Source organism: Hoplias malabaricus, chromosome 4 (genome assembly GCF_029633855.1).
Source record: "Hoplias malabaricus isolate fHopMal1 chromosome 4, fHopMal1.hap1, whole genome shotgun sequence".
Classification (NCBI taxonomy): domain Eukaryota; kingdom Metazoa; phylum Chordata; class Actinopteri; order Characiformes; family Erythrinidae; genus Hoplias; species Hoplias malabaricus.
The window spans coordinates 23,697,688-23,711,598 of record NC_089803.1 but is presented as its reverse complement, the minus strand read 5'-3'; the positions used below and the strand labels follow the sequence as shown (position 1 = coordinate 23,711,598).

At 37.7% G+C, this 13,911-nt stretch overlaps 1 protein-coding gene across 1 annotated transcript in view; it reads left to right on the top strand.

Moving 5' to 3' along the window:
* The window catches only part of LOC136694994 (protein diaphanous homolog 1), a 47,476-nt gene that overhangs the window by 15,735 nt on the left and 17,830 nt on the right, over positions 1–13,911 (top strand). Inside the window, exons 3-11 of the mRNA XM_066668806.1 lie at positions 7,778–7,804; positions 9,181–9,342; positions 9,630–9,731; positions 10,622–10,752; positions 10,847–10,930; positions 11,986–12,052; positions 12,598–12,737; positions 13,225–13,330; positions 13,418–13,528. Of these exons, the coding sequence (XP_066524903.1) occupies positions 7,778–7,804; positions 9,181–9,342; positions 9,630–9,731; positions 10,622–10,752; positions 10,847–10,930; positions 11,986–12,052; positions 12,598–12,737; positions 13,225–13,330; positions 13,418–13,528 (930 nt within the window). The remainder of the gene's footprint in view (positions 1–7,777; positions 7,805–9,180; positions 9,343–9,629; positions 9,732–10,621; positions 10,753–10,846; positions 10,931–11,985; positions 12,053–12,597; positions 12,738–13,224; positions 13,331–13,417; positions 13,529–13,911) is intronic.

Genomic DNA, 13,911 nt, shown 5'->3' with positions numbered 1-13,911 from the left:
ACACAGTCGTAAACACTAGAGGCAGTCCTAATAGTCGAAACCAGTAAGAGTATCAAAGTCCAAAAAGGGAGAGGCAAAACCATAGTCAAGAAAACTATAGATCAAAACCAGAAAATACAGATAGACAAAATGCTCGGTACGCTCTGTGAACGGGGACGATACTTCGCAAAGGACATTTGGAAGGTGAGAGTTAATAAAGGGTCTAATGCAGGTGTACTCAATCAATACTCAGTTGGTGTTGTGATAGGTCGACCAGGTGGTTGAAAGAGTCATTTTTGGTTTCAGGATAGTGATCAACCGATATATCGGCCGGCCGATTAATCGGGCTGATTTTTTTATTTTATTTTTTGTCGATTTTTATATAATCGGCATCGGCCGATATGTTAGCACAAGAGGCCGATATTGGCACAATGCACACAGACAATGCTGTGTTAATTATTTATTTGAACATGCAGGGTACAGCAGTTCAGAAAGAAGCCTGAAACTATTGAAACAAAAATGCAGAGCATGCAGAGGCCAGACATGAGAATCTTGTGGGAAAATACCTTTATTTCATTTGATGTTAAATTTGATCCTTGTTTTTAAGAAGGAAGGAAGGCTGCTTTGTTTTACATTTTGAATAGCACTTTTTTGAGGAGGTGGGTGGGGGGAAGGAGTTGTGATCTTTTGATTATTTTCTGGTTGAACTTTTGATTGTTCAGTGAAAGAATTAAGCATTTATAAAGTTCTGCTTGCGCTTAACTGTGTCATAGATATCCTTTGTACTGTTACGCCTTCATGTCTGCTGTTGATAAAAGAAAAGTACATCGAGGATAGTGTATGATATAGTTCCTTTAAATTACCCAGTATTTTGTATTAATTCCAATACATTTCCATTAATTCTCAAAGTTCCCAAAATTTCCATGGAGAGTTTAGCTCAGGAACTTTGGAAATATTCCAAAATGTAAAGTTCCCATGGAAAGTCCCCTCCCCCCCTTTGCAACCCTAATGATTAAATATGAGGGACCATTGCAAAATTACAAGTAGAAAACATGCAGTTATCTAAGTGGTAATAACAATTTAAAACTGCATCTCTGTATAAGCATTCACCCTATTGATTTTCTGAGTAGTAATCCAAATAACATAATTCTCTTACCAGCATAGGCCTAACTGTAGTCTTATCATACGGTTATGATTAATGATTTGATATCCTGGATATGCAAATACTTTGTTGCTATGCAATGCTCATGTACTCATACACACACAAATGCATTCTGTCACCAAGAGAGACGGGTCATTGTTGTAGCTGTGGCATTTATTGTCTGGAATAACCCCGTTAGATATCACTGTATGGGTAACCCCCTTAACTACACTCTCTCTCTCTGTGTCTCTCTCTCTCTCTCTGTGTCTCTGTCTGTCTGTCTCTGGGGTTACTGGGTGAGGACCTGTCGTAGATGTAATGGTTTTGAGTTGTTTAATTTTGATTAAAATAGCATTCTGCTCTCATCACCCATTATCCGAGGCCTTACAAAGATTTCTCAAGTAAAACTGATCTGACTGGGACTGACTCTCTTGTTTTTGTGTGTGTCTGTGTGTGTGTGTGTCTGTCTGTGTGTGTGTGTGTGTGCGCGCGCGCGCATGTGTGTGTCTGTGGGAGAGAGAAAGAGAAGCTTGAGGCAGGAGGCCAATCATGCATGAAACTGGTCCTCTCTGTGCAATGAAGCGTAATCTGTAAAGGCTGACCATGCTTTTGAGAGAGAGAGAGAAAGAGAGAGAGAGAGAGAGAGAGAGAGCACACTCAGAGGAAACAGCCTCATTTAGCATAAAGGCCTTCCTGCTTAGAAGCAGGCACCTTCTGTGGTGTGTTTGTCACTCACTCTCTCTCACGCGCGCACACATGACTGCTCTCACTATAGTTTTAAGCTTTCATCTGAAATATATACTTTTCCTCTTTCTTTCTTTCTCTCTCTTTATACCTCTTCCATTCTGTTATTGTACATTTTTCTTGGGCATGTCACAGTTATTGCAATAATGTATAATTTCAATTGTTAGAGCTGACTGTAATTATTTATGCTGACCAAAATTAATATCCTAAATTAAGATGGCTGATTACACAATTTGGCTCCTATATTTTTTGCATTAGATTGATCAAATAAATTCACTTATATTATAAATATAAATTATTTGTGTGATGATTAATCATTGACTGCAATTTAATCAACTTTCCTTAAATAGCAACCCTAATGTTGTTGTTGTTGTTGAGGATTTAATACTTACAATAATACCCTATTAACAGGTAATTACCTCAAATGAATAAGGTCAGTGTTGGCTGCATGGTTTAAATGCTGTGACTGTTCTGTTCAAGAGATTGTTAAAGTGGAATCGTAAACCTGTTAGAAAACAGACTTCCTGTAAAAACAGCACAGGAAGTGTCTTGCCACTTATGAGGGAGTGTCTGTTCCGGCCTAACTGGTGACATCACTTCAATTCTCTTGCTGTGTCTTACTCAAATTCTCTTGTTATATCTCTCCCACTTTTCTCTCATCTCTCATCCTCTCTCCCTCTCTCTCCTCCCTTCTCCCTCTCTTTCCCTCTCTCCTCCCTCTTTCACTCTCCCTTCTCCCTCTTTCTCTCTCATTCCTCTCTCTCTTGTATCCTTGACCAAAAGGAATCAATGTGAATTACAATTCTTCAAAAATCACTAATCCTAAGTTATTAATGTAAAAATGATCAGGGTCTTTGTGTTACTTTGCTGTTTAAAACACACTCAGAGTGGAGGCTGCACGGTGTCCTTTAGTCGTTGTTGACATCGTTGCCTTTGCCATACAGATAATTGGCTGCAATTTACAAATTATATTTCTAAATGTGTTGTGTGTGTTTGTCTACATTTTATTTTGTGAGCCTCAAACACTCACAGCTTCAGGTTATTTGCTCTGTGTTCAACAACAACAACAAAAAAAGTGAAATATTTTAGCCACACTAGTACAGGCCTGTCTTTAGTAATACTCTATAAATGGTTATATATGATTGTTTGTGTGATGACTATCAGGTGTACTGCTAGCACAGCCTATAGCAAAATAATTCCAGTACTAGCGCTTTGTTCTTATTTTGCAGCCCCCTTCTGCTGACAAATTTAGTCAGTTTCAACACAATCATATAATCAACACATGTAAACAGCCACATCTGTTAGCTGACTGCAATCTGTCTGGTTGCATTTTTCCTGTAGAAAGTGGAGTTTTTGACTGGAGTAAAAGTTGAGTGCTTCTGAAAGCTTCAAAATGAACACAGATATCTGACCGATTCAGTCTGACACATTTGAGTTTCAATACTGGGCTTTAATAAGTTTGTGTGTTTCTGCAGACAGTGGAAGCTCTGGTAAATAAGTTTGTCTCTTGATTAAAATGCTACTTAAATAACCCAAAGAGAGACTTTTCACTTGAATGTGCTTTATGTCCAGAATTCCAGATTTACTTTCACTCCTGTCACGTTCTATGGATTGGATTATTTTGTACATTTTAAAGCATTTCAGAAATGTTTATTTTTGTATTTTTTTTTTCTAGCAAATACAGATATTCCAACGTAGCTTAGAGATGATGCACAGCTGCTTATTTTTAACGTGGTTGTTGAAGAGTTTGAGTCGAGTCATGAGAATTTTTTATATACATACACCAGAATATAAAGGCCTTGCAATGCTATTGTAGACCTAATAGACTTAAAATTGTTCTGCAGCATTTGATGAAACTTAGTTGCCAATTTTGCATATTTTTCCATACAACACAGGCATTGTGCCTAGGCCACTTTTGAAATAATTCAGTATTCATATTGAGATATTACACCAGCTGTTTTTGGTGTGTGTATTCCCTGTTTCCTGTCTGATTATCCCAAATTAGCCTTGCCCATCTGGTCTGTTCTAGTGTGTGTTTTACAGTCAGGGGAGCAGTCTCTTAACTCTGTGAAAGTCTGAGTGATAGCAAGGAAAAGCTCTGTGTATTGACTGGCAGTCATTTCCTGTCTGTCAGGCATGTAATTGCCTCTTTATCATCAGCACAGTAATGCACATATATCACATAGAGAAAAGACTGCATGCTGACATGTTTTATTCAGTCACTCACTCTTGCTCTCTCTGGAAAGATTAGTAAGGTCTTAACGTCTTTGGAAAATCCAAGTATGGTAGGTTAAGTAATATTCCTCTGCTGAGTGCAGCATAATTAGCTGTCTCTGTTGTGGAATGCTGCAATTAACTTACCAGGATTTTGTGTGTATGTGTCTATTATGAGATGATGCTTTGTCAAGGGGTCTGTTTACATGTGGATGGGTGTGTCAGTGTGATTGCCTATAAAGAGTGTGTGGATTTTGTTGCGCTGTAAGCATACCCTGCTTTCCTTTGGATATGATCTGATCACTTTCCACAGTACATTGATTTTCAAATACCTGGCTAAAGTACAGACTACAAAGAGAGTTTTATATAGTCAATGCTTCTCACCCCCTGGGAGTCTACTCTTGATACATTGAAGGCATTCACCTTGTCTTTAAAATCTAACTAAATGTCTGATTAATGTAACAGATTTTGATATATTCTAGTAAATATAAACTGAAACACAATTTTTAATTGAACCCAATACTAATAATGCTATTGACATTTCATTGTTGTTTACAAAATGCTTTTGTTAATTTATAAGCATGCCAGCTTTCTGTTTCTGTTTACCCTTTTAGTAACACAGCAGGCACCATTTTACCAGCATTTCTTTTGGCCTTTCTGTGGTTAATTGCTTGTGTTTTGGGAAAAGGGCGTTCACTTTATCTGACTTATCTGCTGGAAAGTGAAAACTGTAATCTACAGAATGGGACTGGTGTTATTTCTAAGGCAGTTGTAAAAAAGTAGGTTTTATTTTGTTTATTGTTTTGAAGCCTCTGTAAATTCATACCACCTGCCTTCACTATATATGACAGGAGCAAGATCTCTCACAAGATCAGAGTCCAGGGACAGGGATTTAAAATCTGGCAGAGCCTGCCTAAGGCAGTAAAGCCCTGATAAAGCAAGTGACAGCTCAGTGGGCCACCAGAGTGGGGTGTCTATTATTATCGTTACTTTCTTTTTTTTTTTTTTTAATATATATTTTTATTTATTTTAAACCCTTTACTTTGGGAGCTACTGATCCTTGTTTTATTGGAAATTATGGAACCCCAGGTTTTATAAGCATGATTAGCATGTCCCAGTGTTTTTAACAACTTAAATTCTCAAGTGAATGAGAATACTGGACTGCCAGTGCATTTCCTCAGTGTTTATTGAGCGAATTGAACAGGTAAGTGTTACCTGTTACACAATGTGATTCCCAGGCAAATCTGAAAGACGAACGGGTCACCGGTAGACCCCAAGTAAATGGACTTGAATTACTCAGCCTTCTGGCTAGGACAGCAGTGACGTCACATTATCTCTCCTATCACTTTTCTGTATCTATCTCTCTCTCTCTCTCTCTCTCTCTCTCTATCCCTACAGTGTAATAGCTCCCAGTTTAATTAAAGCAAGATCAAATTAACTGCATGTAAATGTTGCTCAGATATTTTCATATTGGTGGCTTTGCAGATATTACAACTTGTAGCGTTTGTTTTTCTTTTTAAAAGTAATTGTACATTTCAAATCTTTAGATGGATTTTTAATGTTTTTAATATACTGTTAAATGCTGTGGAATATGTCTGTTTATGGCACTTCTACAATAGTGATTTTAAAAGTGCAAAATCAGGGATGTGTGTCTCTGATGCAAAGAGCTTATTAGAAGCCCCTTGTGGAGCAGTAGGTACCATAAGCGAGCGATGCCTATTTGTGAAGAATTTTAAGCTAGTCGTGAGTGAGTTGAACTACTGGACGGTTCCATGCTTTGCATCAAAAAGGGGATACAATCTGGTGGGAAAAAACCTAAAGATGAACGAGGATGTGTAGAACGGAACATAACATATTAATGTATATCCATGACTGACAAGTTGTGTTGGTTTTGCCAGTTGTGGTTTTATACACCTTCCCTGTGTCTTTGATCAGACTGATAAATGTATTATTCATTCAGAAGTAGTTGGTGTAAGAATATTATGTAAATTTCCTTCAAGGCCTGAGTGCAGAAGAGTCTTGTACTGGTGGTTGTTTGATAGGACACATGTAGGTTGAGAGCCTGTAAAGATGAAAAGCAAATACCCGCATCCCAATGTCTGGACTCCAGACTCTTGAAATCTTGTCTCACAGACTTCATATTATTACATCCTGTTATATTCACTGAAGTGCTTAATGTCATCATGCCATGGCTTCAAGTCTGCAAGCACTTAGTGCTGCTGACAAGGGGCCTCTCAAAAATGCTTTTGGAAAATTGGTACTGCAAGAAACCAACAATTTATCACTGGTAATTAATCACAGGAAATATGATTTACTTACACAGGAATATCTATAATTATTGTGTAACTATACTGCAAATTTAGGGTAGTTGCACAATGTCGCCTTCACATACGGACTCGCTAAATGTGCAACATTGTCCACGTGATCTTCCTTGCAGCAGATTTGGCCACAGCCCTGTTCTCTCTCCTGGTGATATAAATACATATGCGTACATATACACATGGCTTTTGGGCGATTTGAACCACATGAAAGACAGGTTTAAACAAACCAATGAAGCATTCTTATCCGGTCATTCACAGTTGGGTCATTTTTCTGAAGAGCAGCGGCTGCCCTTTCCCACAAAATAAGATCAATATCTGGCATCATACGCACCTGTGAATGGAGTCACTGAACTATGAGGATAAAAAATACAAAAACACAATAATCATTCAGTAATCGTGGTGGAATGTACTATGAATCGTGATATTGATTTGCGCTCATATCGCCCAGCACTGTTAGCAGGTATTACTGTATTTGACTGTATGCACCACGGTGGTAATAGCTTGTGAGAAACAGCAGGTTTCAGGAAGTAAAACAGGAACTTCATATATCAGTCAGCTTCTTTGTGTGGAAAATTAAGATCAGATCTCCACAGGCTCACTGAGGATGCATCTCAGTGAAAACAGAAAAGTGAATCCCTTCAAAGAATATAAAAACACAGTCTGGATATGAAACATGTTAATGCAAGATTCATGAGTCTCTGAATCTGAGAAAAAGCTAGACGTTTAGGTTGGGTAAAACCACAAGCACAAAAAATGGGCAGGATATTTGAACCAAGGAGAAAATGATGGATGTAAATGCTGAAGTCCAGTGGGTCATAAAGGTGTTCATGACTCGGGTCAGTTGTGTGTTTGATGACACAAATTAGACGTCCTGTCACAAATTGTGTGCTTTGTAATGGAATTATATAGTAGTGCAGTAGCCTGTTGTTATTTTTTTTATTTTTATTTTTTTATATTTTGTACACACACTTTTACATTCTTCGGAAATTTTTATTAACCTCCAGGAAGTGAGATAATGGGGAGAATTTACTGCATAGTACAGAATTTGTGCTGCCTGGCCCATACCTATTTACTGGGCTCTCCTGCCCCCTTGTGGGTGTTTTACGACATTACAATGGATATTTGTTTGTTTCCCTACTAATCTGTATATATTTCTCTCTCCTTGCAAAATAAATGTGCCATTTAAATAGTATAATGAATTGGTATTAATCTTCCCAGTCCCTTTTTAAAACATTGTTGTATATTAGCATGGTGATATTGCATACTTATTTTTTGTAATTATTTTTGTAACTAATAAAATGATGCATATAATTTTTATTTAGTATTATTGAGTGATTTATTTGATCTTTTTCCCCACCTTCTCTCCTTCTTCGCGCAGACTTTCAAACGACTCTTTCCTGATGAGGTAGGTGACTGTGTCCTCACAGGCGTGCATACACTTTGTTGTGCGTGTATGTGCATACGTTCTATGACTAACTGTCTTAACCCTGTTGGTGTCTCCGTAACAGCACTCTGTAACAGCACTGCCCTTTAGTTGTTTTCATTACCTTTCATCTCAACTTCTACATGCACATCTCTGTCTAATGTCATCCCCTCAGTCTCAGCTGTGCACAAATAGCTGCGTAGTCTGGCAGCCCTAATGTGTCGAAACTTGTCTCCTCTTTGTTTTTAAGCCCCTTAGAATAACCAGTGATTGAGCTGCATTCTGAAAGTTTTGGAAATGCTGTGAGTGAATCTGAAGCTAGACAAGAAACAATGCTTCTCTGTCCTTTGAATACCTCTCTCAGCCTCAGTGTTAAGACAGGTTATCAGTGTTTAAACACTTTAATTGACAATGCTCTTAGTTACATGATTTCTCTGAGCTGGAGTATTTCTATTAATTGGTTAACTACAAAAGAAGAAAAAACCCTTTTAGAATGCATGTCTTGATTTTTGGACATATGTTTATTACTTTATTACATATCCCCATGTTGAAAAGCATGGTAACACACTTTGCTAACTTTCTTGATGTCCTGTGCTGTGTGAATTTGTTTGCTTCTGCATTGGAATTGTGTTGCATAACAAGAACAACAAAACCTTGAATGCCCGATATGCTTCATATCTCTAAACTGTAGAATTGTGGCCTAAAGATGTATGTGCTTGGATTGAAATTTAGGCTTAGATTTAAGTATTGAACTGGAGAGTTTTATGATATTTAAGAATAACTCTGTGTCTGCTACTTCTTTAGCTGGTTCATATGTAATTTGATGCTGTAATGCCACCTGTTGGTAAATCTGTGAATCCTTTTTTTTTTAATCCTGGTTTTGCATCATGCATCACTTGAAGACCTGGGCACGATTTTTGGAAATTATAAACTGCACTGTCTTTGCTGAATATACTCAATGCTCCTATTTTAGTTCTTGAGTTAGGAGTGTTTGTGTTAGATATGTGGCTGGCACTAAATCTTTGCAGTAGACCAGAGGCCATCAAATCCGGACCTTGGATGCACGTTCCAGGATGGGATTTTAAAATGGCTGGCTTTTATGATGCCGTAGCAGCAAATGCTAATGTAACGGCCTGTTCAGGTATAGCACAACACCAGCCGGCCATTGTAAAATGGAATCTGGATCAAAGGTCTGGAATTGTTGATCTCTGCAGTAGATGATGCATAAAGAGAGATTATATGTAGTCGTATATAATAAAAGCTGCAAATAGTGTCTGTATGTAGTTTTTTAATGGTCTGAATTTTAATGGTACTCTGACATATGTATGTGGACTCCTGGCCTTTTGTTTGTATGGCAGCTGGAACGATTCACAAGCATGCGGATAAAGAAAGAGAAGGAGAAGCCCAGTACTCTTAGCAACAGACACTCGTCTGCTGCTCAGTATGAGATCCCAGCACAGTCGGCCATGCTGCAGGACCACCCTGATGAATACATTCTGGAGCTCTTTGAGCAGATGCTGGTGAGCACATGTATTGTATAATCACAACTGTTAAAGTAAATCACCCCTGCACTTCATCACTGCCTGAAACAGATTTCATTTTATGTGTATTTTAAACTTTAAACATGATACACTAAGAACATTGTAATAACTTGTTCACCCTCATATATGTTTGAAAGTAAAGCAGTAGAATGCTTTACTGGGATCTCGAATTTGTGTGGATCTGTGTGCTCGCTCAGCATTTGAGTATAAATTTAATTTACTAAAGTGTATACCAATTGTGCACTCCCACTTATGACTCTCTCCAGGTGGATATGAACCTGAACGAGGAGAAACAGCGACCACTGAGGCAGAAGGACATTACCATTAAAAGAGAGATGGTCTCTCAGTACCTACACACATCCACAGCTGTAAGTAACACAAACACACCTCTCTGAAGTAGCCACTAACACAGTAACATTTATTCTATAATTTGGAGACCTCTTGTGGTTGAATAAAAATAAAAAGGGTCTACACCACAGGGGAAAAGTTCCTTTTTCCAGAGAGCTGACAGTAATGCTGTATATAATGCAATTTTTGAAATATCTCTACATAAAGGTAAATGGGTGGGGCTTAACTGATGACTAGTTAGTACTTTTAAATGCAATAAACATAAGACAATTACACACACAGCATACATTCTGTTGTGATACGTGACACTAAGCTGAATTGTTTCCAACATTAAAATAATGTGGTGGGCAGTACCTACATAAAACCAGTTTTTGTACATAAATAAAAAAGAAGCAGAACATAAACAGTATGCAGTATACGGAAAGATGTGCATGGGACCATGTCTCTAGCTAAATAGTATATCACAGCAGGTGTCAGTCATTCATGCATGATCGTTCAAATCCATTTCTTTATTTATTTATATTATGGGAGAACTTTTGGAAATTAAATATCCAGTGTTACTTTCTTTTGGTAAAATAAATTCATCATGTACATCATTGTACTGCATATTGTGCACACGATTGTACTCTATATTCAACATCATCCTTTTGGAAACTATTATGTTTTCTTACGATGGTCACATGTGCATTCATGTTTTAGAATCTTCGCCACTGTCTTAGTTTTCCTCTATTGTTAACGTATCAATGGCCTGAAGTCGGGGGTGAATATAGCCTGGGTGATATATACTAATGACGAGCAGACACGTGTTCTGAATTCACTAATGTATTGGGAATAACCTAATGATCTGATTTTGTGTGTGTGTGTGTGTGTGTGTGTGTGTGTGTGTGTGTGTGTGTGTGTGTGTATACAGGGTCAAAACCAGAAAGAAAGCTCCAGGTCTGCAGTGATGTACATTCAGGAATTGAGGACTGAACCCAGGGATACACAGCTGCTGACCTGCCTTGAGTCACTACGTGTCTCTCTTAACAACAACCCTGTTAGGTAGCACTAACACACAAACACAATCTCGGACTCTGCACATATATGCTTACGTTATCTATGTAAATGGTAAAACTTTGTTTGTGTTGTGACACAGCTGGGTGCAGACATTTGGAGATGAAGGTTTGGTTTTGCTGCTCAGCTTCCTGAAAAAGCTCCAGGAGGAGAAAGAGGAATATCCGTAAGACACCCTCCCACAAAATAGTCGTTTACTTCTTTACTGTAACACACTCTGCCACAATCAGTCACTGTTAATTGTGTTAGTAATCAAACCTACTCAGTTTTTTGTTTACACAGGTTTTGGCAAAGTCTAAACATTTAAATGGGCATAATTACACAATAAAAAACCATTTCTAATATCGCAATGTTTATTTTATATATATATATATATATATATATATATATATATATATCTCCATCTGTTATTCTTCATATGTTTGCCCCCTTTCACCCTGGTCTTCAATGACCAGTACCACCACAAAGCTGGTGCAATTTGGTTGGTGTATCATTCTCAGTGCTTCAGTAACACAGATGAGATGGTGCTATGTTCGTGTGTTGCACAGGAAGTAGTTGATTGGACACGGCAGTGCTGCTGGAGTTTTAAACACTCTGTTTAGACATACCCAAGTTGTTGGTCTGCTTTGAGAAGTCAGACAGTAGTTCTGTTGCTGCACAGTTTGTGTTTGTCATTCTCTAGTCCTTCATCAGTGGATATAGAACACTGTTGGCTGGGTATTATTGGCTGTTGGATTTTTCTCAGTCCAGCAGTGAAACAGCACAACACACACACACATTACCAGCACGCCAGTGTCACTGCAGCGCTGCAAATGAGCCAACATCCAAATCATACCTGCAGCAGAGTAAAAAGAGCAACGTCAGTCTGTGTGTTTATAATAATAAACTATTGAATAGTTTATTAATTAATTTTGAACTCTGGTTTAAAAATATTATTAACTAATTCAGAACATTGTGGCAAATAATATATACAAATCAATATGTCAATCTATGGATCATTTACAAATGGGAAGTATTATCTTTCAAATTTCCAGGTCAAATCATGTATGTATTTTTAAAATAAATGAACTTAAATGAACTGAAGCACATGGTGTTAGAAAGGTATAAGAAATCAGTGAGAGATTTGCAAGTTTATGCAGTTACTGTTAATAATGGTTTGTATTATACGTCTCCTCAGTACTGAGTACCTTCACTGACACTTGCCCTACTCTTCTCTTGCAGCACTAGCATTGGGGTAAAGTGCCAACATGAGATCATCCGCTGCCTCAAAGCCTTCATGAACAACAAGGTGAGCGAGAATACCTCACGTCCTGTACATACTCCGTTCAGCTGTGGGAATACATCCTCTCTCATTCTGCCAAACCTCAGCCTACAGCTTAGGCGCTTATTACACGGATTTGTTTAAAACTTCTTTTTTTTCTGGATTTTACACTAATTCTCCCTAAATCCCTAATCAGAATTCAGTGCAGCTGGCAGGGTAGGTTTTGCTAATAGTGCCCCCCCCCCCCCCCCCCCTCTCTCTTCCCCAAGCAGATACATGGCAATAAAATTTAGCAGCCTTTTTTAGCTCTACAGGTTTGAGTTTTGAAACATCTGTCATTGTCTTATTTTTAGTAGTGTGAAATAAACACAGTTGCAAAAAATTCTCATTCTCTATCAACGTGTTAATCTGAATTTTTGGCTTCTTAAAATAGTTTGCGTTTTAAAGAATGACTAAAACATGACAAGGAGTTTAATTTCAGCATTTTCAAAGATTTCTCAGGATTTTTTAGATGTTTGAAAGGTGAATTGAATTGAATTTTGTGTTTATTTGTTTCCTTCTGTGTGTTTCAGTACGGTCTCAAAGCCATGCTGTCATCAGCTGATGGTATTGCACTCCTGGTAAAAGCCATCAATCCCAGCATTCCTCATATGATGGTGGATGCAGTCAAACTGCTGTCAGCCATCTGCATCATTGAGCAACCTGATAACCTGTGAGTGTTTGTGTTTAGTTGTTAGTTTCTCCCTTTGTGTGTGTGTGTGTGTGTGTATTAAGGTGTAATTAAAAATATTATAAGCCATTAAAATATATTGTTGCTGTCCAGTAAAAAACATGTATCGCCACATTATTTGAACACAGCAGCTGTCCTTCGCATTGTGAAAGTATCATAATGAATGGACCAATACAAATGATCCAAAATAACTTGGAATAAAATATCTTTACATTAACCTCCATTGAAAGTTAAGAAGGTTTTTTTCCTCTCTTGTAAAGTTGCAGTTTTAAATTTATATGTTTGTCATTGGACAGCAACGGATGTCAATGTTTTTGTGTCTGTTGTAAGTAGTGAATGTGTGTAAGAGAATCAGAGAAAGCTGTCTTCCCGATATATTCCTCATGTCTCCCATTGCGCATGACCTTTAGTTGAGCAAATGTTTATTAGCTGTGTTGGTTGATGTTGATGTGGTGTCATCATGTTGCAGTCATGAGCGTGTGCTCGAGTCTATAACAGAACTGGCTGAGGAACGAGACATTGAGAGGTTTCAGCCTTTACTGTCTGGCATGCGCAAATCTAACATTGCACTCAAGGTACAATTCACACCTTTTTAGTTCTGTTAATTTAGTTTGAAGTAGTTTATTCTGTTGACAGATTACCCTGTGTGTTTGTGTTTGTAGGGAGGCTGTATGCAGTTGATCAATGCTCTGATTAGCAGAGCAGAGGAGCTGGATTTCAGGATTCATATACGCTCTGAGCTCATGAGACTGGGACTAAGAGAACTGCTCGCTGTGAGTCCAGATGATCACAACAGTTAATATATACCATGAGACTGTGTTTAATAAAAATCAAGTGACCCTTGAGAAGTTGTTAGTGTAATTTTCCATTTTATTTATTATAATGAACTGATGAAACCATAGGGGAATGTCAGGAATCCTCATTAAATTAACACTGGAATAAAATTTCAGGTTGTTGTTTGCAAACACAAATGGGCGCTACTTTTCAGATGTTTAGAATTACTGACATATAATTGTATGTAAAATGCAAAAATAATTAATGAGTGATTTTTAATTTTTTAAATCGTAGTGTACTATCATTTGAAAGTTAAGAATCTGCATTTTTATTATAATTTCAGTGAAACAAATATGAGCAAGAAATAGAATTACACTGTGCT